Source organism: Cuculus canorus, chromosome Z (assembly GCF_017976375.1).
Source record: "Cuculus canorus isolate bCucCan1 chromosome Z, bCucCan1.pri, whole genome shotgun sequence".
In the NCBI taxonomy this organism is placed as follows: domain Eukaryota; kingdom Metazoa; phylum Chordata; class Aves; order Cuculiformes; family Cuculidae; genus Cuculus; species Cuculus canorus.
The window spans coordinates 2690158-2718084 of NC_071441.1; the positions used below are offsets into that span (position 1 = coordinate 2690158).

Genomic DNA, 27927 nt, shown 5'->3' on the forward strand with positions numbered 1-27927 from the left:
GTAGTGCCAGGGGAGGCTCAGACTGGGTGTTTAGGAAACATTTCTTCCCTGAAAGGGCTCTTGGGGCTTGGCAGAAGCTGCCCAGGGACGGGGTGGTGTTGGAGGTGCTGTAAAGATGGGTGATGAAGTGCTGCGGGCTGTGGTTTAGTATTGGACAGGAACGGTTGAACTCGAAAATCTGCAAAGTCTTTTCCCGCCACAGGAGTCTGCTCTTTAGCGGGGCGGGAAAGGGGCGGGGCCTCGTTTAGACGAGGAAGGGCGGGGGCTCGTTTGGGCGGGGAAAAGGGCGGGGCCTCGCTTGGGCGAGGAGGGGGCGGGGCCTCGTTTGGGCGGGAAAGGGCGGACTCTCGTTCAGGCGGGGAAAGGGGCGGGGGCTCCTTTGGGCGGGAAGCAGGCGGCTCCGGAGGCCTCGCCCGGTTCGAAGCGTGGAGGCTGCACTCCTCTCCCCTTTCTTTCTTTTCCTGACTCTTTTCTCTATCCCCTCTCCTTTCGCTCTCCTCCTCTCTCTTCCCCCCTCTCTCTTCCCCCCTTTTTCTCCCTTTCTCCCCTCCTCTCCCCCCTCTGTCTTCCCCCTCCCTCTCCCCCCACTGCCCTCTCCCGGGGCCGGGAGCGCTCGCTGTCCCGCTCTCCTCCCGCCATGGCGCGGCCCGGCGGCCCGGGGGACCGGGGACAGGGGCCCGAGGAGGTCCGTGTGGACGAGGAGGTGGACATCGCGGTGCACCTCGCCCTGGATCGCTTCCTCGGCGGGGAGGAGGAAGGTGTGCGGCGGGGGGGGGGGGGGGTGGGGGCGGCTCCCTTCTGCCCTCGGCACCCCGAGAAAGGGGGGAGGGAAAAGGGGGGAAAGGCGGGAGGAGCTTGGGGGAGGAGCGGCTGAGGGGATCATTCAATCACGGGCTTGGAAAGGACCTCTTGGATCATCTAGTCCAACCCGTCTTATCTGCCACTAAACCAGGAGGTCTCGTCCACCTGTCTTCGAAACCCCTCCAGGGATGGGGACTCCCTGGGCAGCCTCTGCCAGGGCCCCATCACCCTGTCTGTGAGACATTTTGTCCTGCTCTCCACTCTGAGCCTCCCCTGGTGGAGCTTCAGGCCATTCCCCCTTGTCCTGTCCCCTGTCACTGGGGAGAAGAGCCCAGCTCCCTTCTCTCCGTAACCTCCTTTCAGGCAGTTGTAGGTAGCAATGAGGTCTCCCCTCAGCCTCCTCTTCTCCACACTAAACAACCCCAGGTCCCTCAGCCACTCCTTGTCAGACTTGTTCTCCAGCCCCTCACCAGCTTCGTTGCTCTTCTCTGGACAAACTCCAGAGCCTCAACGTCCTTCTTGGAGTGAGGCGCCCAGAACTGAGCACAGGATTTGAGGTGCGGTCTCACCACTGCCAAGTACAGAGGGAGAATCCCCTCCCTGGTCCTGCTGGCCATGACGTTTCTGATCCAAGATAAGATGCTATTGGCCTTCTTGGCCCCCTGGGCACACTGCTGGCTCATGTTCAGTTGCTGTCAATCAACACCCTCAGATCCTCTCCTCTGTGCAGCTCTCCAGCCACTCTTTCCCTGGTCTGTAGCTGCACAGGGTTGTTGTGCCCCAAGTGCAGGACCCGGCATTTGGCCTTGTTGAACCTCATGCCATTGGTCTCAGCCCAGTGGTCCAGCCTATTCAGATCTCTCTGCAGAGCCTCCCTACCCTCCAGCAGATTAACCCTTCCTCCCAGCTTAGGAAGCTGGGGCTGTTGAGCCTGGAGGAGGCTGAGGGGAGCCCCGAGCACTGTTGGAGGGCCTGGAAGGAGGTGATGGAGAGGGGGAGTGGGGCTTTTCTCCTGAGGGATGTGTGGGAGAAGAAGGAATGATCTGGGATGCGCTGAGGGAATGAAAGCAGAGAGCTGGGGAGGATTGCCTTAGGAAGAGTGGAATATGCTGCCCAGGGGGAGGCTCCTTCCTGCGAGTGTTAAGAGAAGATGCAGATGTGGCCCTTGGGGATGTGGTTCAGGGCCCAGGGGTGGCTGAGAGAGTGGGCTTATTCAGGTTGGAGAAGAGAAGGCTCTGAGAAGGGCTTAGAGCGACCTTCCAGTACCTGAAGGGGCTACAAGAAAGCTGGGAAGGGGCAGTTCACAAAGGCTTGTGGTGATAGGATGAGGGGGAATGTCTGTAAACTGGAGAGGGGCACGTTTAGACTAGACATAAGGAGGAATTTCTTCACCATGAGAGTGGTGGGGCACTGGAACAGGTTGTCCAGGGATGTTGTGGCTGCCCCATCCCTGGAGGTGTTTTAGGCCAGGCTGGGTGAGGCTTTGGGCAGCCTGATCCAGTGGAAGCAGGCTTGTGACTGGATGAGTTTTGAGGTCCCTTCCAACCCCATGGGCTATATCAACGATTTGACTTAATGATCTCAGCAGTCTTCCAACCTCAATGATTGTGTGTTTCTAAAAATACCGTGCCTTGTGTGGTTCTGTGTTCTTCTTTCATTGTCTTTCTAGAAATGGAATTTCCTTCTTCTTTCACGAGTACAGAAAGAGCATTTGTTCGCCGGCTCTGTTGGTCTCTTGGGCTGATATCTAAAAGCAAAGGGTGAGTTAGTGACTGAATTTTTTTTTTTTTTTTTGTGGTATTTCATTATTTAAAATGATGCATGTTCCTGGCATATTGAGCCCTGTTGCAGGGAACGGTGCTAGAGAGAAAAGTTTCAGATAAAAATAAGTATCTTTGTGCATGGTTAGTTTGAAGTGGCTTGCCTTTGTAACGTTTTGTGGATTTTGTGAGTCAATCCAAAGGACTTCTGACCAAGGTTGCATTGTTTGCCATGCGCTGTTTGTTGAAAGAATACTTGAACTGAATTTCAAACAGCTGAGAAAAATAAAATACTCACCTCAGAAGACAGGAGCTTTTGTATCTTTTTTGTATCTTTTTCCCTTCACTATACCAATGCATTGCTCATTTAAGAAATGTAAGTTTCCTTTTGGAATAAGTCCAAGTGTTCTACTCCTCTGTAGCCTCCCCAGGTTTCCTCAGTATTTCTGATTGCAGTAACTTTTCAAGTGATCAGTCTTTAAAAGTTTTATTGTGATTGATTTTTTGTCATTGAATTCCTAGAGAGAGTATAATTTTAATGTTAATAATTATTATGACATTATATTTGAAAATAATCTGACCACCAGATCATTACATAGATGTAAATAGATTGCTTATTCCTAAAATACTTTTTGGTTTTTTTCCCTCCCAGAAAAGGAGCACATCGATACCTGACTGTAAGGAAGAAGGACACATCAGCAGTGACACATGCAGAAATGACTTGTTGCTTGACTTCTAGTACGAAACGTACAATTTGGAGTTTAATTCAGAGATTTCCTGTCACAAGGAAAGAACGAACAGAACTTCGGCCAAAGACAGAGCGAGGAAATGCGTGTGCTGTTGAATCTGGTATGTTCAAAGTGTCCTCTGATGCGGACTGGTGACTGACACAGCTTAAAGAATAAACCAACCCTCAACCCAACTGACACTCGCCCCCAAAACAAACCCATTACTTTTCTTCACTTTTTGTTGTTAATAATGGGGTCATTTAAAACTGGTGTCGTGAGGAGCTTAGGCAGTTGTGTTACCCAAGATTTTAATTCTTCTGGAAAAAAATTATTAAGGAGTTGCAGAATAGCATTTATGATACCGAATTTGAAGTACTCTTCTCTGAAGACATGTAAGTTCTTTAGATAATGCTGCACTGGTTTCTAATGTGTAACTGTGTGCCCTATGGGTCCAGCGGTCTAGATGTAGCATGATTCAGTTTGCATGATTTCAGATTAATCTTAGGGACTAGAGTGTTAGGCTGTGTAAGACTGACTGGAGGGAGGTCACAAAGGACCAGAGAGCATGTGAAAGAAGACATCTTGACAAGTGGTGTCCCTCAGGGATCCGTACTGGGACCAGTGCTGTTTAATATCTTTATCAGTGATATTGACAGAGAGATTGAGTGCACCTTCAGCAAGTTTGCAGATGACACCAAGTTGAGTGGTGTAGTTGCCACACCGTAAGGACGGGATGTCATCCAGAGGGACCTGGACAGGCTGGAGAAGTAAGCGTGTGAGAACTTCTTGAGCTTCAACAAGGCCAAGTGTAAAGTCCTGCACCTGGGTCAGGGCAATCCCTGTTTTCAGTACACAATGGGGGATGGTGTGATTGAGAGCAGCCCTGCAGAGAAGGACTTGGGGGTGCTGGTTGATGAGAAGCTTGACATGAGCTGGCAACATGCACTCGCAGCCCCGAAGGCCAACCGTGTCCTGGGCTGCATCCAAAGCAGCGTGGCCAGCAGCACGAGGGAGGGGATTCTGCCCCTCTGTTCCTCTCTTGGGAGACCTCATCTGGAATACCGTGTCCAGTTCTGGAATCCTCAGTGTAAGAAGAACATGGAGCTCTTGGAACAGGTTCAGAGGAGGCTACAAAGATGATCAGAGGGCTGGAGCACCTTCCCTATAAGGACAGGCTGAGAGAGTTGGGGTTGTTCAGGCTGGAGAAGAGAAGGCTCAGAGGAGATCTTCTAGTGACCTTCCAGTACCTGAAGGGACTACAGGAAAGCTGGAGAGGGGCTGTTCATAAAGGCTTGTGGGGACAGGACGAGAGGCAATGGGTATAAACTGGAGAGGGGCAGATTTAGACTGGACATTAGGAAGGATTTCTTCACCATGTGAGTGGTGAGACGTTGGCACAGGTTGCCTGGGGAGGTTGTGGCTGCCCCATCCCTGGAGGTGGTTGGATGGGGCCTTGGGCAGCCTGATCCAGTGGGAGGTGCCTGCCCATGGCAGGGGAGTTGGAACTAGATGATCTTTAAGGTCCCTTCCAACCCTAACTATACTATTATACTATGATCTGAACCATGATAAAGTTATCTTTTTCTCAGGAGACAACATTGTTAGTTTGGAATAACTTAGAAGTTTAACTATACAGTGACAATTTCTAGGCCAACTGTAGAGGTGTGAAGGTGTGACTATGATACGAAAGCCAAGAAAATACACCAGGCAGCTTTTTTTTCGCATTAGTTTTCTGTTTCTTTTTGCTCCGTATGACCTTGTTTGACACTGAGCAATCTACCAGCATAGTTTGTTTTTGTTCAAAGTATCTAGGAAACTAAGAACTCCTTTGAATGATATTTATTTCAAGCATTGTAACAGGCTGTGCTACTGTGAATATGGCTTGTAAATGTGTGATGCGTTTGTCACTCATCCCGTCTCTAGGGATGCACACAAAGTCAGGAATGTTCATTTTCAGGTATGATTTTTAAGCCATAGTTTAGTGACTTCCTTTTGCCTATGTCCAAGTAATATGATAACTTCTCTTCACAGAAGACAGAGGAGTGAACAAGACAGGAGGGCGACTCAGCAGTGGGATCCCCCAGGTGCCAGTGAAAAGAGGGGAATCGGAGTTTGATTCCTTCAGGCAGTCATTACCAGTTTTTGAAAAACAGGAGGAAATTGTTAAATTGATAAAGGATAATAAAGTTGTTTTGATTGTAGGAGAAACTGGATCTGGAAAAACTACGCAAGTATGTTTCTTTAATGGAATAAAACTGTAACTATATAGAAAACTGTATAAAACTATTTATAAAACACTAATGCCATTTTTTTAATACATATGTAATAAGGAATTCCTTTATGCTGCTTAGGATTTTTGTTTTCCTTTGCAGTCAAAAGCCTTGTGTACTGATTCCCTTTCTTGCTTTTGAACTATTAAGCCAGCAGATGCTTATTAAGAGCATAAATATTTCTGCACAATTTTGTGATCGATACTAGTTTTTCATTACAGTAATATAAAACATGGAAGGGAAAGTAGCCCTGATTTTCTAGAGCCTCTCTGCTTCTAAAGCTAGTTCTATAGTAGAATATTTTTGTGATAAAATGAAAGTTTACCTACAAGTGTTTTTTATCGATTTCTCTGAAGCAGGAGAGAGAAGCTTAAATTTTTTTTTTTGAAACAGATGAAATCAGAGATTTATGATTGCTGCCTTTCTACTCTTTTAAGTACATTTGCAGTGATAATCTTCTTGTGAATTGCCTTGCAACTTCTGTAATATTGAGATGCAGTTAAATTGTTTCCTGGTGAAAAAGCTATGACTTTATCAAACTGACAAGGAACTTGAAACCACTTCTCTTTACAGATCCCTCAGTTCCTTCTGGACGACTGTTACACAAATGGGACTCCCTGTCGTATATTTTGCACTCAGCCGAGACGTCTGGCAGCCGTTGCTGTGGCTGAAAGAGTGGCAGCAGAAAGAGGAGAAAAGATTGGCCAGACAGTTGGTTATCAGGTCCGATTAGAAAGAAGGTACTCAGGACATTTCTTATAGCCAGTCAATCGCATGTTGCTGTCTTTAGTCTTATGTACATTTAAGCTACCGTATTTGGGATACAGCTGAGTAGAAGCTTTGTATGTGAAGTATAGGTAGAGCATGTTATTGCTTGGGTAATGGAATATTTAAGAGTGAAAAAGACAGTTTTCCTCCTCTACTTTTCAGTTTCATGCAGTAAATTGTCTTAGGTAAGTGAATTGCAGGTCTTTTCTCTTTGTTTCTGATTGGGAGTGTGTGAGTGGAATTCTTTGTCTTACTTTCAGATCAAGCCTACGCTTTCCCCTCTTTTTTTTCTCGCTACTTTTAACATGGTTAGATCCGAAAGTTCTTCCAGCTTTGAAGCTAAGTAGGCAGAGCAGCACGCCTAAGGGATGCTTTAGAGTGAGAGTTCCTCATACAAAGGAACTTCAGAGTACTTAAAGTGACAGTGCCGTGGAGTGTGGCAATCGCTGCTTTTCCTTGCCCAGCTAACTCTAGAATAGTACCTTTTAAAGATTTTGAAGTTCTTGAAGAGGAAAAAATAAAGCATTTGAAAAGGATCAGCTGATTTCTTTGGGATTCGGTCTGGTGTGGGCAAATACAAAACGATATGGAAGCATATGCTGAAGAATTGCCACCTGTTTTTCCAAAGCAGTCCATGCTGACTTTTCCAGTAAAGTAAACAATATAAACTGTTTTTCAAGGTTCTGTTTGGCTTGATTGTTTATTTATTAATTAATTTGTTAATTAATTCATTGCCTGAAGGTTTGGAGCATAAGCACTAAGATTCCTTAGGGTTATCCTCTGGGAATTGGCTAACAGAAACAGAATTCTAACTTTGTTTCTGGTGAGCAGCTGTTAATGATTTAATTTTCATTAAGTATTGGAAAGCTAGCGTGATTTCAATGGTGTGAAGGACTGAAGTCTCTTCATGAATTGTTCAATAGGGTTTCTCCAAAGACACTGTTAACGTTTTGCACTAATGGCGTCCTACTTCGCACGCTAATGGCGGGAGACAGCGCTCTGTCAACAGTGACACATGTTATCGTGGTAAGAGTCCTGCTGTATTTCGTGTGCAGTGGAGCGATGTGTATTACTTATTCATTGGAAGATATGATCCTAGTTGTCTTTATTAATTTGCTGAGCATGTACAGTGTTTTTATGTGGTTAGAATCTGAATTACTGTTAAGGAGTTACTGAGTCCTTATTCTAGGACCGAGTTTGGGGTTTTTGCCTTTTTCTTTTTTAATTGTAAGAGGTTCTTGGTTTAGGTTCATAGCAATAATTAATTTTGGAATCATTATGCGGTTGTGGAGGACAGAGATCTAAATTTCTCTGAATTTCCTCTGTCAGAAAGCAGAAGAGCCCTAGGGAGGCTTCTGTAGATATGGTTCAACAGAAGCATGTCGGAATTCTTTAGGTCATGTACTTGTTTTAGTACATGTTTTAGTAGAGGGTTTGCAGTCCTTCTGTTGGCCCAGATGTTTTCAAGATAATAATGACTAGTCTAATTTTCAGCAAATTATTTATGCATTCTTTTCTGATGATGTGAAAAGTCCTGTTGTGGAATTGGATGTCAGTGGAACCTGAAGACAGAAATGTTTGTGATAATTCTATGTGCCTGCCTGTTTATCAAAATGAGAAAAACTCTGAGAATAATTTATACATTCTTGACGACTTTGGCTTAAAAATGTGGTATTTTTGAAATGTTTGCGTCCCTGCCTCATCAGTCCATAATACAAAAACCAGAGCAGAGCACACTAACAAAAGAGATGACTCTAGTCAGTCATGTGCCTCAGCTGGGGATAAGCTTTGTGTGTGACTTAATGGATCTAAACAATCTAGTTTTTTTCATTATGTGTTATCATCAGTTTCTTTCAATGTTCATCAATTGTGAAGTGAGAGTTTATTAAAATATTTGTAGGATTGGCAGTTTGTATCATTATCTTGAAAATGAAATTGAAGTATAAGAATTAGAAAAGTTTCAGGAGTTCACTTGAACCTCTGAAATCAAGCTGTGTGTGGCTAGCGGGTTAACAGAGCAGTCTTCCTAAAACTTCTTGATACAAACTTTTTGAAGTATTTGTTACTTTTTAAGAGTTTAACAAAAAATCCTGTCTTAAATTAAACCAACACATTTCTATGTGTCTTTAGTGTTCCAGCAAATTGTATCTGTCAGTTTTTTGAAGCGTTTATATTTGCGGAAAGTTACAATCTTAAGTCTGTGATGTTTCTCTGCTGTTTGTTTCCCCCTCTTTCCACACCCCGTTTGTTACAGGACGAAGTACACGAGAGGGATTGGTTCAATGACTTCTTGTTAATAAAACTGAGAGATGCGTTGCAGGATCAGGCTAATTTAAAACTAATTATTTCTAGTGCTGCTCTGGATGCAAAAGTCTTTGTTACCTATTTCGGAAGTTGCCCAATCATGCACAGTAAGTATTGGTGTAAAATCTTAACTCTGTGTATGTCTGCCATAGCGTTTGTAGATTTTATTGAACCAGACCAAACTGTTCTGATAATGGAACATGGCAAATACGCTGAGAGTTTCCACAATGCTTGCTCTCGGTTTGTTATTTTTTGTGGGTTTTTTAAGTGTTTGCATAGATGGGAGAGCTCTTATCACAGGGAGTTCTGTAAGCACAGGGGTGTCCTGGCCTGTGCTCTGACCAATTCAGGAAACGGGAAAAGGTTCTTAAAGTGCTGATCTACGTGGTGGTGTAGAGCCTAGGATGTGCCAGAGTCTGATCGACCTTAATTCATTCCCTGGAGTTCCAGTTCTTCAGATCTCTCAGAGATTGCTGCTGGTTAGTGGATAAAACCCAGATAACTGCAGCCGGTCGCTTCAGAATTATAGTCTTAGGCAAATTGGGTTTTCATATTTTAATCATATGATTCTTTCTTTTTAAGATGGAGCTGATACAGAGAGATACAGGCTGCCCAGGGAGGTGGTTGAGTCGCCTTCCCTGGAGGTGTTTAAGGAACGGGTGGATGAAGTACTTAGGGACATGGTTTAGGGAGTGTTAGGAATGGTTGGACTCGATGATCCAATGGGTCCTTTCCAACCTTGTGATTCTGTGATTCTGATAATCTAGGTAAAGGTTGAGAAAAAAACATGGCAATTCCTGTTAATTTCTGTTTAGACTCCGTAATCTGCAGTTAGATTACATTCAAATGCAAGGAAAAGCTATCATTGTTGCTGTTATTATTTCATTTGATTCATCTTTAGTAGAGGTAAAACAGATGTGTGGGAGAAGCTTTTTTTTTTGTTTTCTTTCTCTTCTCTTCACCCTCCTGGCTTGCAAGTTTTGTACGTGGTGGCCTCCTGTGGCACTTCGCTCTGCTCTTCCTTTCTCAGCAATGATGTCTGAGTATAACGTGTTCTGAGAAGAAGCATTTCAAGAGGAATCCTGTATTTTCAGAACAACCAAGTAGGCTGTCTGATGTCAGTCTCTCTTTTTTAAGAGGCTCGATGGTCCCAGGACACGGGTAGGATCACTTTTCCCAAGAACCTTCTCCACAAATTATTGCTTTAATTTCTGGAATGTTCCTGAAGAAGAAAGCTATTTTATTATGGATAGAAACATTTCTTTCTAGTTCTCAGTTCTGAATTTGTGCATAGTAGAATAGGGCTTGCAACTTGTTGGAGGCAGGAATCTGGAAATTATGCTATTTCAGTGTTTTCGAAAGTTTTTTTTGCCCAAGGGAAACTTCAGTTCTAATTATTTTGTGGCTTTCCACTTTCCTCTTCTTGCGGCTTCCTGTTCGTTTAGATCAGTACACTTATTCAGGAAATCCTGAGGACAATTTTTTTCTTCTGGATTACCTGAGAAGCTGTGCTGTTATCACTTCCTTTAATCTCTACAGATGAGTTCCAATTGAAAAAAACCCTTTGCTTTTTCCAGTTTTGAGAATTTAGGAAGTATAAGAAGAGGGTTTCCAAACTCTGTCTGTTAGTGTCATGAGAAAGCTTTGATCTTCCTTCAATAACAGAACTGACAAAGTCCTTAGCACAGAAACCACCATTTTGTAATTGTGTGTTCCTGTAGCACAGTTTGTGATCAGTGCTGGAAGACTTTGTAACAGCTTCTACAAGTGTGTGAGCTGTAGCTTCTTATTTCTGAAGAAGAGAAAAGCCCTGAGTGGTTTAAACTAAGGTATGGCAAATGTCTGCTAAGGTACAAGAAATTCAAATCTGGAGATTTTAATTCTTCCTGTGAGGAAGAAGCCTTTAGTGTCTATAAGTAAGATCTAGGAAACATTAATATTGAAACAGAGATCAGGGTAGATTGTTAGGCAATAAGGACCATTGGATTATCTTGTTTGTCAGGGCGTACTCGGTAAAAAGGAGCCAAATTTGGCTGCAGCAATGGAGAAAATGGAGAGAAGTTTTTCTCATCGTATACTTCTCATGAAAGAAGGTGTTTTAATACCAAGATGGCGGTCTGCTTCTGGGATCTTGCACTAAAACTGTGTTAATTGCTGTTATAATTTTTAATCCAGTCTTACACGGTTAACTCTTTTTCTGTAAATGAAATTTACAGAATTTTCTAAACAAATGAATTTTCTAAACAAAAATGGCTATTTTCTTTTTTTCTTTTTGATAAAATTGCAGTTTTAACTGTCACTCTTCTGAGCATCTCTTGGTATAACAGTTGATAGAATTGAAGAGCTTAATAGGAAACAAGGTACCCAGCCGACATTCCCCTTTTGAAATGTATTTTGCTTTGTGGCCCGGTAATCTTTAACAGAATGAACTCCGCTGGAGATACTTGTACAAGACTTTTCAAAGAAAAGTATAACTCCTTAAATCAGTCTCTAAGATAAAGTTTAATTCACTTTTTGTATCTACAGAAATGCTTTTTTAAAATTCAGATTCCAGATGAAGCTAGGGAATGTCTAATGTTCTATGAACTATTTTTACTTTCAGTCCAAGGAAGAGCTTTTGAAGTTCAAGAGATGTTTTTGGAGGATATTTTACGAAGCACTGGGTATGTAAACAAAGCGATGCTGAAGTACCAAGAAGAGAAGCAGCAAGGTTGGTGGACTTGTTAATTGTTAGGGTTGGCAATGCGTCTCGTTGATGGAGAGATTGAGCAGCTAAATGGGATGCTTCTCTGTTAAAATTCTGAAGTCAGAACATGCAGTGAGACGTGATTAGACAGCAGTGATTGTCTTTTAGCTCTCAGTGTTTACATGATTGAAATAGATTACATGACTTCAAAAAATTGATTTCATTTTCTCTTTATGGTTGTACTTTTGCTTTCAGTTGAGAAAGGATGTGTTTGTCATAATTATTATTCAGTAGAATTGCATATTCTTGAGGATTTTGCCCACACGAAAACTACAGAAGCAGAAGGCACTGCGTGCTGATGTTTGGATGAAAACTGAAGTGCAGCCGTTAAAAGAGGGCAGGGTTTTGTACATTTTGTACAGAAATGGTTCCTATTAGTAACATTTTCACTGCCTTCTTCAGACATAGATGTATTCAATACCGTAGAATCCTGGAATGGGTTGTGTTGGGGGGGACCTTAAAGCCCAGCCAGGTCCCACCCCCCTCTGCCATGGGCAGGGACACCTCCCACCAGACCAGGCTGCTCAAGGCCCCATCCAACGTGCCCTTGAACACTTCGAGGGAGGAGGCATCCACAAGTTCCCTGGGCAGCCTGTGCCAGTGTCTCGTCCTCCTCATCATGAAGGATTTCTTCCTCATGTCTAGTCTAAATTTTCCCCCTTCCAAGTTAAAGCCATTGCCCCATGTCCTTATCAGTCCTGACACTTGCAAAAAGTCCCTCCCCAGCTGTCTTGTAGACCCCCCTGAGGAACAGAAGGCTGATGGAAGGTCTCCCTGGAGCATTCTCTTCTCCAGGATGAACAAGCCCAACTCTCTCATCCTGCCCTCATAGCAGAGGTGCTCCAGCCCTCTGGTGGTCTTGGTTTATTCTGCTTGTATACAGAATGTAGTTGTTATGTCCAGGAGCTATATCACTACTTTTTTGATATTTCACTTCTGGAGAAAGATCTGGACTGAGAAGCCCTTAGGAGATATTTACTTGGGAAGCTCATTTGAATGCAGTGTGTTGGAATACCGGAGAGCCTAGGAGGTTAAACACCTAAATGATATTTTTTGCCTAGCTCTTCTAGCAGGTGTTTACAGTGGTACACTTGGGATGCCCTTAGTTATGAAATTTATATGGGCTGGTAACGGCATTCTAGATTAAATAAAAGAACTGGAATAGTTTAAACTTTGCATTGGTATGACTGTTTTTTGTAACTGGAAACAATGGATAATTAAGACAACCATAAAACTCTTTTTGGAAATACTTTGTGCATCCTAGAAGAAAAGCAACGGGGCGCCCTGAGTGGCTGGTGTTCTGCTCAAGAAAACAAGAGTGAACTGGGATCTCGGAGACAAAGATCTGTCCCAAGAGCAGAAGGAGAGGATAATCTCTTGGACGATGGTGGTGACACTGTGTTTAATCAGCTGGTAAGTTTCTCCTTTAGCTGGAAAAGACGATTAAATCTGTGTTCTGTGTAATGTCATTACTACCTATTTCAAACTGGTTTCTAAAGGTATTACTCCTGTAGAGTTTCTAGAAGGATATTAACCAATCTTTAAAAGACAGTTTTTAACTTATTTGTTAGTAGCATGTAGTCGTCTGGCTGAAGTGTGCTTTCCTGTCGTGATGGTCGTGCATAGCTTTGTTTAGATCAAATGGCTAGGCTGGCATTGTTTAAAGTACTTGCAGGTGAACCTGTTGAAGTGATGCCTGAATGCTGCATTTCTGGTTGTTGCTTCAAATGCTGTTGGAATTCTTTGTGTCTACTAGACAAGAGCAAAGACAACCCTCTGAGGAGATTAATCTTTCAATACTTTCTTTTCTCTTCAGACTGAAAAAGATGCGAGTACCCTTGAGCCACGGTTAATAAAAGAAATGGATTCTTGTCTTTCTGACATCTGGTTGTATAAAGATGTTGATGCCTTTGCTCAGGTGTTCCATCTCATCCTCACTGAAAATGTCAGTGGTAAGTTTCTCATCTTACACATACAAGAAAATCAACGGCAGTTTTTGTTTCAGAAGCGATATACTACATTTAGGTGAAAAATTAACAGTTGTAGTTGTTTCACTGTTTTTCTCTTTTTTGTACTTCTCAGTTGATTATAGGCACAGTGAAACCGGCGCAACGGCGCTAATGATTGCTTCAGGGAGAGGCTTTTTGAGTCAAGTAGAGCAACTGATCAGGATGGGAGCAAATATTCACTGCAGATCATCCAATGGCTGGTAAAATCAAACAGATAAACTGAAAGATGTATTTGTCCGTATACAAGTGAGAAAGAAATTTCTATAAGATCTAAACTAATTTGCTCACTTATCAGACTATAAGCACAAATAGGGTTTTACAGTTCTAAACAATTTCTAGCTTCCAGTTATCACATTGCTTTCTGTTAAATCTAAATTGAATTCTTAATTACGCAGTATTTAATATGGAATAGATACTCTTGATTTCAGCGTGTCTGATTGAACACACTGGTTGGAATTAAAACTGGCGTCTTTCTCACTGGGTTGATTGAATTAGACCTCAAATGTTTTGTGGTTCTTATTTGAAGAGAGTAGCCTATACAGAATTTAGAAATAGTGCATTCCAGGTGCAAGGATCTTTGAAGTGTTGTATCTGTAGATATTGGGAGAGTATAGGGACACTGCCGGCTTGTGTAGGGATGGGGTCAGGAAGGCCAAGGCACAGCTGGAGCTGAACTGGACAAGGGAAGTGAAGACTAACAAGAAGGGCTTGTACAGGTCTGTCAGTCAGGAAAGGAGGAACGTTTGGGGTGTGTCTTCTCGGGATGATTTAAAGGAGCTAGTAAGGGCACTGCAAAAAGGCACGGTTTATCTCTGCGCGTTGGTGTGTGTGTTTTGAAGGAACGGCACGTCTTAGTCCCCATTTCCTTCTCTAGGTTTGCCTGTACTTATTTGTAAAACTGGATTCTTTCTGGGCAAAGAATTGCAGTTATCTCAAATTTCTATCGTTGTCACACCTGTTTCTGCACTTCAAAAGAGGAAGCTGCAGTTCCAGCAGTAACAGTGCTGATTAAAGATCGTGCAGAGATTCGTAGAGAAGTGTGGTGTCAGTTGCCTCCTCATGTAACGTGCCATTCCTATTTATCTTTTGAAGTGAAAAATGAAAGATTTTTCTGCAACTCTTTCAGGATGGCTTTGGACTGGGCAAAGCACTTTGGACAGACTGAGACTGTTGACCTATTAGAGTCCTACAGGTGAGCTTGAACTACTTTGCAGGAGCAGTTGTGTAACACAGAGAAGCGAAAGTGTATGTTTTGCCTTCTTTTCCTCAGAACAGGTTAGCCTTTTATGCTTTAACATCTGGCCTAAATAGCAAGATTATTTTGAGAAGAGGAATATTTTGGAAACATAGTTATTTTAAAACAAAAGTAGTTTGTATTCAGTATCACAGTAATTATTTGCCCATAGGATGATTATAGTTCTAGTGGAGTATGGTTTCTTTTACATTATGAGTGTTTATCATCTTGATATAGGTATTACTATTATGATTACATATATCTGGGCAGGTTGTGATTAAGTAAGTTAAATAAATATGCAAGTTCTATACCCTGTGCCATTTTAATTTCAGATACTTATTTTGGAAAGAGGTTTAAGTGTGCATTTTTTGTCTGTGTATTGTTGATACACAATACTCATATTAAAGAAACTTTGTGTGAATAACATGTCAGTAGGTAATCCAAGAATTTTTTTTTTTTCACTTGGTTATCATAGTTTGCCTACGGTTTTGTAAAGATCTTTATTATTATGATTCCTCTTAGTGAAGTTTCTGTTAATGTCATACCTGCTGAACTGTCATGATATGGAAGTTTTTGGAAAATACCTTTATCTTAATTTTTTTTCCTTTAACAGATAAAGAAATGATGTCTATGCTTTGAGTTCTGATACATTAGCTTGTGGTTGTGTTTCACTGAAATATAATAAAATTAGCATTAATGCTGAAAATTGGAAGTTGCATGCTTTGCTGGGTTAATACTTCAGTTGGTGAACAGTAATCGTGTTGTGGAGCGGCTGTTGCACTGCACTTCCAACTTCAAGAGAAGTAGTCTGGTTGGTCTTCATCTGCATTTGACTGAATGCAAATGTGACGCAAACGCTCTTGTCTCTGGCTTGTGGATTTGTGTGTTTTAGTGCTTTGGTGGAATCTGGAAATATGGATGAAAGTTCCCTGGTCCAGACAAGTGACGGTGACCTTAGTGCAGAGGACAGAGAACTACTGAAAGCTTATCATCACAGTTTTGATGGTGAAAAAGTGGATCTGGACCTGATTATGCATTTACTTTATAACATCTGTCACAGTTATGGTGCTGGTAAGTATATACACATATTCCCAATAAATTACTGTGGATTCGGCTTCTGAGGAATTGTGCTCTTTTTTCAGTTATACCTATTAGGTGAGATCTTCCAAGTGCTAGTATACGCAGTACTGTAATAGATTTGAAGGGAATTTTCTATTTAACTGTGCAAACTAACTGTTTTAGGAACGATTTTAATATTTCTTCCTGGCTACGATGAGGTAGTTAGCCTGAAAGACCGTATTCTTTTTGATGACAAGAGATTTGCTGCGAATGCTCACAGGTAAAGCCTCTAGTTTCTGTGGTTGTCTTGAGTCTTCAGTGTTTCTTTTAAAGATGTTTAAAATTGTGCTCTTTGTCTTGCATTAGATACCAAGTTTTCATGCTTCATTCAGATATGCAGGCCTTGGATCAGAAGAGGGTGCTTTCAAGTCCACCTTCTGGCGTCCGCAAAATAGCAAGTATCAGGGGACTTCATCAGATTTTGTCTTGACCTATTTTGTCTTTGCTTTTATAGTTACTAGAGTGTTTGGTTTCTTTTCTTTAATTGCAGATTCTTTCTACGAATATTGCGGAAACCAGCATAACAGTCGACGATGTTGTATTTGTTATTGATTCGGGCAAGGTGGAAGAGGTATGACTGTCTGAAACTTTCTTTGGGAAGTAAACTGCCTGGTGTTGTTTTAAAATACATAACAGGTAAATTTTGGAGACCTGTTTTTCAAGTAGGCTGAGCTGGTGTGTGTCAAGCAACAAACCTCACCGAGAGGTTTGGCATCCATTAGTTTTATGACACTTAGAGGTAATAACTAGCTGTTCAAAGCCCTGTAAAAGCTATGGCAGGTTGATATAGTTATATATACACCTCTTTTTTTTTTTCCTTTTAATCTAGTGTTTCTCTTTGATTTTTGAAGCAGTTCCATGAGTTTAGACTGCTATCTTCTGAGAAATGGAGAACAATAGGAGTTTCCTTTGTCCGACTATTGCGTGTAGCTGAAGTCTACTCAATGAAGTGCTTAAGCATTGTTTTTGATCTGTCAAATGTCAACTCCCTAACTAATTGTTCGAGTCAAGTGAGATAACATAAGACAGTTTAAGATCTAGAATATGACTTAGAAAATAAAATTGGATTTCATAAGAGATGTGCATACCCAGTTTCTGAAGTTCTCGTTGTAAGACAGCTTTTGTAGTAATTTTGCATCAAACATGGGAAAATAAGGATAAGAGTTCCAAGTGAGACAAAGAGAACATTATTCAATATGGTAACATATTTTTACTTAGATTGTGATACCACTTAACACAATCCATGTCTTTTATTGACTTCCAATTAGCTATTGCCTAAAAAACTTAATTTAGGAAAATATACAGCACAAGTAAACTGTAATGGAGGTAGTATAAATTCACTTGAAATGAAGTACTTTACAACACGTGCTGCTCATGCATATTTCTTTTTGGAGAAATTCTGTTGATTCTCTAAATCATTAGTAACTTTTGTTTCCTTTACTCTATTCAGTTTGTGTTTTACGTTCCTTGCTTTGCCCTTATAGAAGTCTTTTGATGCACGGAGTTGTGTTACAATGTTAAAAACGGTGTGGATTTCAAAAGCCAGTGCTGTGCAGAGAAAAGGCAGGTAATAAACGCTTCATCCTGGGTTTCATTTTGCAGATATCTGTTGTCTTGCATGTCAAGGATAAGGTACCCAGCGTAGCAGCAGCCGTACTGGGTAACGTTACTAGCCCAGGCCAAGATTGTGTGGATAATGGCTGATGCTAATTCTCTGCAGGAGAGGAAGCAAGGAAGTTGATGACTTCTATTCCTTCCAGCAAAGGACAGCTGAGATTTGGATTGATCTTAGGATAGCAAAAATCCCCACATTGCTTTATTTTTAGATAGGCTTCTTCAGATCTTTAAGTGTTGGGATAAAATGTCAGTGAGAGGTTTTCATACTATGAGAAGTAATCCATGTACTGTAAAAGTCTCACCTCGTGTGTGAGACTTAAACTTCACAACAAAGTGACCTTTTCCTTAGGCCTGCTTCTGTGTTTCTGTTCTAAGCTTGTGTGTATGTGTTGTTGGGTTAATGGTTTTAAGTTTTTTAAAAAGAAATTCTAATTTTCAACAACTTCCATTTTTTCTTTTCAAGGGCTGGGCGCTGTCAGCCTGGAATCTGTTTTCGTCTCTTCAGCAGGCTCCGATTTCAGAATATGCTGGAATTTCAGACTCCAGAACTTCTAAGATTGCCACTGCAGGTGCACGTCCACTGTTAACAAATTCTCATCAAACTGAACTATTAGCACCAAAAAAGTGTTTAGTTTGATTTTTTTTTTTCATTTCTTTTTTAACTTGCAGGAGCTTTGTTTGCACACAAAACTTCTGGCTCCAATTAATTGTCCCGTTGTTGACTTCCTTATGAAAGCTCCTGATCCTCCGCCAGCTTTAACTGTGAGAAATGCGGTGCAAATGCTTAAGGTCAGCGGAGGAACCCGTTTAGATGGGAATTGTATTTGATTCTGTATTTGTGGTGTAGCAACATATCTTACTGAGTTTTCTTTGTACTGAGACTGTTTAGTTACTGAAGGATGCTTTGAGGTTTGCGAGTTGTCTGTTTTCATTTTGTGTGGGAATATGTTTTTATTTTCAAGGTAAGAGGCTGCTTAAAAATTTCATCTCAAACTATTCGGGGCGTAACTCACTTTCTTAGTGTTTGGGAACAAGTCAAGCCCAGTATTCACATCCTTTCTTGATATTTTGTAAATGAACTTTCACACCCCTTTCCTCCCTTTTTTTTTGTTTTATATAGACAATGGATGCCATGGACTCTTGGGAAGATCTCACTGAACTTGGTTATCGTCTCACTGAACTACCAGTAGAGCCACACCTCGGTAAAATGGTGTTGTGTGCTGTGGTTCTGAAATGCCTGGATCCCATTCTAACCATTGCTTGCACTCTTGCGTATCGAGATCCTTTCGTCCTACCTGCGCTGGCCTCTCAAAAGCGTGCGTCCCTGCTGTGCAGAAAGCGCTTTGCTGCAGGAACATTTAGTGACCACATGGTGCTTCTTAGGGCTTTCCAGGTATTGTTCCATCTTTCGAAAGACTCCTAATCACAGGAGATCATGTATCAAAGTAAATGATGTACCAGTCAAGTTGGGTGTGGAATGATAGACTGATTAAATCCTTGGATGAGAAACTTCATTTTTGCCCAGTGGCTTTCCTGTATGTTGGACTTGTAAATCTGTGAGTGAACACTTTTTGTCAGATTCTTTATTTTTTCAAACCTGGTTGAATTCTGAATGTTCTAGCAAGATGCCACTTCATATCCTACTACACTGGTAACTGAAAATATTGATCATAATGTAATGATCTTATAATAACTTAACGTACCGATCATTGTGTTGACTTAGGGAATGGGTGATGAGAATCTAGTATTTAACCAGAAAAAGCAAGCGTGGTTTGGGGCATTTCTTTTCTTTCAGAATGGCTTTTGCCTTCAGTTTATTAACGTAATAAGAAGTGCACTTTTAAATCTTAGCTAAGCAAATTAATAGGCAAATGTAAAACCAATATTCTTTCCAGGCGTGGCAGAAGGCACGCAGGGATGGCTGGGAGCGAGCCTTTTGCGAAAAGAACTTCCTGTCTCAAGCCACAATGGAAATCATCATAGGAATGAGAACACAATTGCTTGGCCAGCTTAGAGCCTCAGGTAAATAGCTTGGAGGAAAATCTAGCAAAGTTTTGGAGTCAAGCGTATGCGTAGTAGGAGGGTATCCAAACTTTACAAACAGTAGTGTTCGCCAGTGTCATTTTCCTTCCATGATTTGCAGTAGACCAGTGCACATCCATGCTGGGCCTGGTGCAGATGTTGGAGTGGGGAGGTGTGGCCAGGAAGCAGTTAATAGAACTGAGAGCGCCTTTATTGTTCCACATCCCACTGGCTTTCAGTGTGAGATCTGTTTCCTTGGATTTGTATGTTCTAATAAATTATTTCCATGGGAAGTGCCTTCATGTTTTAAAAAGTAATTCTGTTCTATGTTTGTGTTAAACCCCTTATCAGGAAGGATTTTCAGCATCATAATTTCTTCTTGATCCTGTTGTGGTTGGCAGTGGTGAAAAATGGACTTTTTTTATTGTACGATCCCTTTTGAGAAGTAGAAAGGTAGATCTTAAATACAAGCAGATATAGCACATGTTTGCCCTCTTTCTTCAGGTTTTGTTAGAGCCAGAGGAGGAGCAGATATGAGAGATGTTAATACTAACTCTGAAAACTGGGCTGTAGTTAAAGCTGCCTTAGTGGCTGGGATGTATCCCAACCTAGTGCGTGTAGACACAGAAGGCAGGATTTTGACGGGACCAAAGGAGAAGAAAGTGCAGTTCCATCCTTCCTCTGTTCTTAGTCAACCTCGGTATAAAAAGGTAAAATCACTTCAAATTTATAGTCAACAAAAAAGAGGACTGTGCTCTATGAAATGTTATAGAAATGTCTCTTCATAGTTGTCAGTGCTCTCAAAGCAGTATTTGCATTAAAGACTGCATATTTAGAAAATATTTTTCTGGCACTCGATAAAATAATTTGATTCAGTTTATTTTTCCAATATTATTTCATCAAAAGGTAGTTGAGTTAGTCATTCTTCTAGGTAGAACGAGACAAAAGGGTAACCTCTCCTCCCAATTCCGAAGCTGTTTTAGAGATCTTTGGCTTGAAAGCTGCCTGGCAGAGAAGGCCCCGGGGGTGCTGGCCGGCAGTACGAACACGAGCCAGCAATGCGCCCAGGTGGCCAAGAAGGCTGACAGCATCCTGGCTTGTATTAGAACTGGTGTGGCCACCAGGAGCAGGGGAGGTATCAGCCCTCTGCGCTCGGCACTGGTGAGGCAGCACCTCGAATACTGGGTTCAGTTCTGGGCCCCTCAGTACAAGGAGGTGCTGGAATGTGTCCAGAGGAGGACCGTGAAGCTCGTGAAAGGTGTGAGGATAGGCCGAGGGAACTGGGAGGACTTGGCCTGGAGAAGGGAAGGCTGAGGGGAGACCTTGTGGCTTTCTGCAACTGCCTGAAGGGAGGTTGTAGTGGGTGTTGGTCTCTTCTGCGAAGTAGCAAGTGATGGGCAGAGAGGGGATGGGCTCGAGTTGTGCCAGCGGAGGCTTAGAGTAGATGTTAGGAAAAACTTCCTTTCTGAAAGAATTTTTCTATATAGATATATATTTGTCTCTACAGGTATAAACTATGCCAAGATTGATTTGAATTGCAACTAGAGGGTTAAATAGTCTAGTCTTATTTGCTCTTGCACAGATGCCCCCAGCAAATGGGCAAGCTGCAGCCCTTCAGGTGCTCCCTACGGAGTGCCTTGTGTACAATGAAATGACGAGAGCTCGTGGGATGGCGAGTATCCGATGCTGTTCTGTGGTGACACCTATCACCGTGGCACTCTTCTGTGGACCAGCGAGATTACCAAGTGATGCTTTGCGGGAGCCGTCATTCGTTCGAGGTGCAGTGGGATTTAGATTTGGAATGTTTCTATTGCCATATACATATATATCTGTGTGTGTGTATATCTCTCTCTATATATCTATATGTATATATGCAGTGTGTGGTTTTGCCAGCAGCTTCAGGCACAAGTTTGGTAATGGCCTTTGATATTGATAAAGGTACACGAGTGAGTCAGGTCACATCAATATATTTGCTTATATAGCAAGGCCCTCAGCAGGTTCTGCTGACTGAAGGAGACTTTGCACTGAGGTATGCTTGCAGAAAATAAACAGTGTTTTTACAAGCGTTTACCTATTAAAACAAAAGGTAAATGGAAGGAGAATGGGTTTAATGCTGGTTGTACACTAGAGTTCAAGTTTTTACCTATAAGTGGAAATAATATAGAAATGTTGATGTACCTTTTCTATTTCATTCAGGGGGTGTGTTCTGGAATGATAGCAGTGATAGTGAGGGTGAAGACAAAACAACTGCTTCTTTGGCAGTAGTGAAGCTAGATGAATGGCTCCATCTCAGACTGGACCCTGAAGTAAGTTGCACCTCGAATACTGTGTGCATCTCAAATCCTGTGCTCAGTTCTGGGCCCCTCACTACAAGAAGGATGTTGAGGCTCTGAAGTGTGTCCAGAGAAGAGCAATGAAGCTGGTGAGGGGCTGGAGAACAAGTCTGACGAGGAGCGGCTGAGAGAGCTGGGGTTGTTTAGCCTGGAGAAGAGGAGGCTGAGGGGAGGCCTTATTGCTCTCTACAACTACCTGAAAGGAGGATGTAGAGAGGAGGGAGCTGGGCTCTTCTCCCAAGTGACAGGGGACAGGACAAGGGTTAATGGCTTCAGGCTGCAGCAGGGGAGGGTCAGACTGGATATCAGAAAAAATTTTTTCACAGACAGGGTCATTGGGCACAGGCAGAGGCTGCGCAGGGAGGTGGTTGAATATATCTTCAGATAATGCCTGAAGAACAGGCTGCAGGTTTGCAGCAGCCTTCAGAGGGTGATAGTGGCTGCAGGATGAACCCTCAGCCCCTATCTGATCCCCCCGTCCTGCCTATCTGATCCTCTCAGTTTGACCTAGTAGCGCTGTTCCCAGCTCACGCCAGACCTTAGCCTGAGCTGGGTGAGCCAAAAGTCTGAGCCATACTTGAGTGAACAGTCGCTATGGCATCCTGGGAATTTGCTTCTCTGAGAGGATGACGTAAGTTGGATCAAAATGGAGCACTTTCAATTGGAATTGCTGAAAGGAAGTTACTGCCAGGTTTAAGGAAAAGGAGAACAACAACCCGTTTTGAAGATAGTCTTGAGGTCATTGAGAAGCTGTGGCTCCGGTAGGAGGCAGGGTAGTTTCTGAACCAAATTTATTTGCTCTAGTAACATCTTGTAGAGGTGTTCAAAAGTGAGAGTTTTTAAAAAGGGAAGCATTTCTGAGAAGATGGGAATTAAACTCTAGCAGTCTAAATTTAGTCATTGCATTAGAGCAGAAGTATGCCTAAGAAAAATGGTACTTAAAACTCTTTTCCTTTGGGTGTGGAGGAAGAGTGTGTGAACACAGAGTGAACTGAGAGGAAGAGGATAAAGCATTTACAGTTGTTTGGGTCTTTTAAAATAAAAATTTAACATGAAAAAATAAAAGATTCCTGTGGATTTACAATGGAATCTTAAGTGTAGTGCGGAGCTAATGGAAATAAAATGTTCTAGAAATGATCTTGCACCCAAGGAAAGAAAAGATAACAGTTTAGGTGAAGTATGGGGTGTTCTCCCCATCCCTGGCGTTTCAGTCCTGCTTTGCTGTTTGGACCCCGTTCATTTTAGAATGCCAGATGCTGTCTGAGAGGAAAGGCATAGGGTACCCTTACCTGTCTGGTTTAAATTTCATTAGCCTTCAACAGAATTGAAATTCATTACAGGCTTGTGCTTTGCTGTTGCAACTCAGACAGAAGTGGCAGAGCTTATTTCTGCATCGTGTTCGAGCTCCTGCTAAATCGTGGTCTCAGGCCGATGAAACAACTGTAAGAGCAATTGTAGCTGTGTTAAGTGCTGAAGAACAGGCTGCAGGTTTGCAGCAGCCTTCAGGAATTGGTCAGAGACCGAGACCTATGTCTCCTGAAGAACTTCTTTTACCATCTACGCGGAGACCAACCAGCAGCAGAGAAAGCTCAGCAGATGCTGAATTCTCGGATGACTCTTCTAATGCTGAAAAGTAAGCTTTTGAGATCTTCTAGAGATGGTAGGTTGTCTTTTACTGAGCTGTAAAAGCATCGCTTGAATTGCTGCTCGTAATAAAAAGGAAGAAACCATAGAAGCAGAGTTGAAAGAATCGAACCTGTCCTATGCGGCGCTGTAGTTGTGATTTCTTTGAGAAGTATTTCATATGTGTGCCTACTACTGGAGACAGCAGTCAGGAATATTATCCATCAATTGGTATAGCTGGGAAGAAGGAGCGGTAGAAGGTTAACCCTACCATTCAAAACCAACAGTACGTTTTAGAGTTAATGCTGAATTTGGTTTTGGAATTAGCATAATACATATAGTGGTGCAATAGGCTGGTATGTAGATATAAATTGTTCTGGGTCCTCTTAGGAGAATGCTGGTATGTCATGTGTCTCCCTTACTTTTTAGTGTTTTCATGAAAGCTACACCTCCCGCACCTGACCAGCCAAAGGAGGACGAAGGAAAAAAACTCTTGCACTGCCAACAAACTTCAGACGACGGATCAGATCAGCCATCAGTGACGTCTACAGACAGCAGGAGCTGCCCTGGCCCCTGTGCCAGTTCTTGTTCTCCAGTGTCTGGAAAGGTAGAGTTCTTGTAAATCCCCACTCTTCAAAATTAATAGAATTTCAGCAAGACATTTGCTGATCTCTTTCAGCCACGCAAGTATTGCATCGATAGATTAGTAACTTAACTTAGATTCTTATTTTGAACAGCTGTAAGAGTTATTTCTTTCTGGAACTCAAAATCTAGGCTAAATATCCTTGTTACGGTGGTTTAATGCGATAAAAATATTAACCTTTGCAGGCTTGCAGTCTAATTTTTTTTAAAGCTTGATATAATAACTAGTGAAGGAGTCTTACTTTTTTTTCTAAATTAGTACGCGCACTTCAGAGTTCTTTGGATTCTGCCCTCCTTGTTTCTGCACTAGCCTACATACACACTGATTCTCTAAGTTTTGTGTTGTCTGCCTTATTGTGACTTCTTGCTTTTTTATGGTCGTTCCTTTAACAAAGCACATGTTTTAATGTGGCTGTTGGTGTAATTCTCCCAATGGACTTGAATAGAAAACTGCAGTAATATTAAGCAGATTGCTGAGAGGAAAATCCATTGTTCCTCTAGGCAGACTCGTTGAGGGATTTAACAATTCCTCGTAAGTAGTTCCGGTTTTAAATTCAACCAATGTAAAAAAAGGAAAAAACTTATTTTCTTGGACGTGGAAATGTTAGTAGTGTCCTTCCGCCTACTGTCTAGAGTGAATAATTTTTTGCCATCTGAATGCATGTCAGACTTCAAATTCTTCAATTGTTCGTTGCTAGACTGTTTAGGCCTGTTCTACTGTACTTGTTTGCTGCCTTTACAAATGGAGAATTTTTTCGAAAAGTGCTTAAAAACTGTAAAATACATGAGAAATACATTTCAAAGCCAACTCAGATGGTATCAGCTGATAGCTTCTGTGCTTCATGTAGGTCTTAAGGGAGGAGGGGAGGAGGGCAGTCAAAAGATTCTGTTTCTATGTAAAAGTTTAGAACTAAAACCTGGCTTATTTTATTGTAGCTCAATTTAATTTAATTTTTGCAGGGTTTCAAATCCCCTTCACCAAGATCAAACCTGCCAGTTCGGTACTTTATAATGAAAAGTAGCAATGTGCAAAACATTGCTATATCTCAACAGAAAGGTATATGGTCTACCACTCCAAGTAGTGAGCGAAAACTAAACAGAGCCTTTTCTGAGGGCAGTGTGATTTACTTGGTGTTTTCTGCTCAAGGGTCTGGACACTTTCAGGTGAGTCCATAGTTAATACTTGATACTTGTTTTAGTTCATGGTTTAGGACACTGTAGCAAATGACCCTGTGTAGTATGGAGATTTCTGATTGTGATTTCTTCTTATAAGTAGAGCAGCAAGCCTGTGTATCTGGTTTGTGACTAACGAGTACTTCATTATTCTCTGAAATGTGCGCTTTTAGCTAACACCGTTGGTCACTCGGAGGCTAAGACAGAATTGCCTCTAAACATCTTTAGTCAGAGTAATGTGTGTGCCCACTGTAATCCTTTAAAACGGCAGTAAAAAAACAAAACTCCCAAACAAAATGGGGGATTTAGGCTCTTTTCTCTGTATGCCAAAATAAACAGTGTAAGAAAACAAGCAGTTACGATCAAGTCACAGCCTTCTAAAGAGAGGAAACTCAGGGGTGTCTTTCTTACAAGTTTTAATAAAACCTGTTCTGCCTGAAATCTAGTTTCTAAAAGTTAGGAAGCTGGAAAGTCGTGACTGTGATTCTTCCACAGCTACATCTTGGCCTCAGGTTTCGCAAGGTAGTTGTCAATACTTGCTGACCCATTTATAGGCAATCACTGACTCGCCCTGTCAGTGCACAGTTGCAGGTTAGGTGTGTTATGGAGAGGGCTAAACACAGTTGTTCCGGGTAAACAAAGTACAGTGTACCTCCTTATATATAAAAGCTATTGGTGGAAGTCAGTTGAACTCAAAAAGTGATGAACGAGGCTAAGGACAGCTGTCTTGCTGGTACCACTGAGGGTTTACAGTGAGGAAACCGTGAGGGAGTGTGTGGAGTCAGGAGTGTTGGTGGTAGATATTACCTTGCACTTCTAGTTTTGGTAATGCACTGGACATTCCTGGGAATGTCAGATTTACAGTCCTGTTCGTATTCTCTTCAACCAAGTGTCTCTTTACTTTCCACCTTTATTTTTGCTCTGTTCCTTTTATTAGTTTCCATTTCAGTCTGGCTTGAGCTATCTAGGAACTCCCATCGTCCCACAGGAGCGTGTGCTGCTGACTTGCATAGCGCACTGCATCTGTTAGACTCTGAAGTCTTAGCTGGCCTAAGCTTGCCAGAGTGGTTGATAAGTTGGGGGTGTGGTGAGTGTTTTTCTGTTTTGTTTTATTTGGCGTGTGCGCGTGTAGGAGCATCTGTAAAAAGCTCAGAAGCAATCTTGGATTTGGAGTTCCTTTCATTTTCTTTCTGAATACTTGTCTGGTTGGAATTTCTTCCCACTTTGGTGAGAAAGGAAACAAAAGCAACTTGTTTCTTTGAAGAACAGCTACACTCTTAATTCTGTGTGAGAGTTTGTTAACACGGAGGGAACATGGGAAGGAAGGAATGGATTTCTGCAAAGATTCCTACAGCTAGCAAGGACTAGCTGACGGACTGCTATGTAGTAGAATGTTGAAGCTGATTCTTTATACTTCAAATGTCTTTACAACACCTTTTCATCCTCTGTTACAAAGCTTAAAAATATTTTGAATGGTAATTGTGCGAGATAAATTAAGGAACGTTCTCTGTGATCAAACTCTAGAAGGCATATTTGGAGTGGAAGAAACTAGAAGTGACACTTCTAACTATCTAGACGTAAGTATTTTAGAAGATCCAATTTCATGGAGGAGAGCGTGTGCATCACTTTGAGACTAATTTGAAAGTTTTGTATGAAGTCCAGTCATTTATTTAACTCGAGCCTGAGCGGATGTGCTTTAATTACGTGTTTCCTTTCCTCTTTCAATTTTTTGCTGCAGGGTTTTGCTAGAATGGCTTCAGAGATAGGGTGTGAGAAAAGTCAAGACTGGGGTTCTGCTGGTTTCGGAGGTATATTTAAGGTGGAGTGGATCCAAAAAGAAAGCATTCCTTTTCAGTTTGCTCACCATTTGGTCAACCCTTGGAATGACAATAAGAAAGTACAAATGAGCAGAGATGGCCAGGTAAAGTTATTCTCTTGTAAAGTCTTTGTTATGTTGTATCTTGTTTGGCCTTGATGTTTATCTCAGCTGTCCTCACGTATCTGTTAATCTGAATCTTGATTCATCGGTGTACGTTCTGCTAATGCATTACTGTGAAGTACTGAAGGCATAAAATCACCAGGTTGGAAAGGACCCACTGGATCATCGAGTCCCACCATTCCTAACACTCCCTTAAACCGTGTCCCTAAGCACTTCATCCACCCGTTCCTTAAACACCTCCAAAAAAAGCCCTAAACAACCTGGAGGCCAATGTTGTTGTTGAAAGTTCTTCTCCTGAGCCCCGGTAAAAAACATCGTTGTGTGTGGGGCTCTTCAGTGTACGTTGATAGCAAAAGGAATGAACTCTTTCAGAAAGACTGAAGCAATCGCCAGAACTTCCTCTCGTAATTTGTTCTGAATGGTTTCTAAATCAGTAGGAGCAGTGCAGATATTTTTTCCTTCTGATTTCTAGGAGCTGGAACCACAAGTTGGAGAGCAGTTGTTACAGCTTTGGGACCATATTCCTTCGGCAGCAAAAAAATCAACTGATTGAGCATGTCGAGCAATGCAATAGAGGTATTTATTTCATGTGTTGCTTCATCTTTTGGTGATGGAGGAAAAGCTGTCTCTAGGTGTCATATCATGACAGTACTGGCTTCCCTTTGTAATTTGTGGAAGAACAAGTAGGCTTAGTAATAAATATTCTCTTCCTTTTGACATTGTTTTTTAGCTGTGGATGTTGAAATGTCGCTATAACGACTGGAACCAGCAGCGTGCAATATAAACGTGAAGAAGGTGATGCAAGAAACTCCTGAAGACGATAGTGATGCTGTGCAGCC

The 27927-nt window shown here is 42.0% G+C and overlaps 1 protein-coding gene across 1 annotated transcript; it reads left to right on the forward strand.

Moving 5' to 3' along the window:
* Positions 1-629: 629 nt before the first annotated feature.
* On the forward strand, positions 630-27927 carry LOC104060237 (YTH N6-methyladenosine RNA binding protein C2). The gene is made up of 30 exons (XM_054055335.1): positions 630-758; positions 2471-2561; positions 3214-3410; positions 5321-5520; positions 6133-6299; positions 7251-7353; positions 8582-8738; positions 11234-11341; positions 12642-12790; positions 13194-13329; positions 13460-13586; positions 14513-14578; positions 15513-15691; positions 15863-15959; positions 16046-16133; positions 16230-16310; positions 17224-17306; positions 17820-17925; positions 18026-18145; positions 18477-18749; positions 19252-19378; positions 19883-20088; positions 20961-21156; positions 21575-21684; positions 23052-23344; positions 23764-23941; positions 24937-25140; positions 26888-27070; positions 27561-27664; positions 27819-27927. Exons 1-29 carry the CDS (start codon positions 638-640, stop codon positions 27639-27641), a joined length of 4227 nt encoding a protein of 1408 aa, XP_053911310.1. The 5' UTR covers positions 630-637; the 3' UTR covers positions 27642-27664; positions 27819-27927.

Excerpts from the sequence above, each read along its gene's own strand:
- LOC104060237 (XM_054055335.1), top strand. The coding sequence starts at position 638 with ATGGCGCGGCCCGGCGGCCCGGGGGACCGGGGACAGGGGCCCGAGGAG. Across the intron at positions 13,330-13,459 it reads CCTCACTGAAAATGTCAGTG|TTGATTATAGGCACAGTGAA; the intron begins GTAAGTTTCTCA and ends TGTACTTCTCAG. Across the intron at positions 20,089-20,960 it reads GTCAACCTCGGTATAAAAAG|ATGCCCCCAGCAAATGGGCA; the intron begins GTAAAATCACTT and ends GCTCTTGCACAG.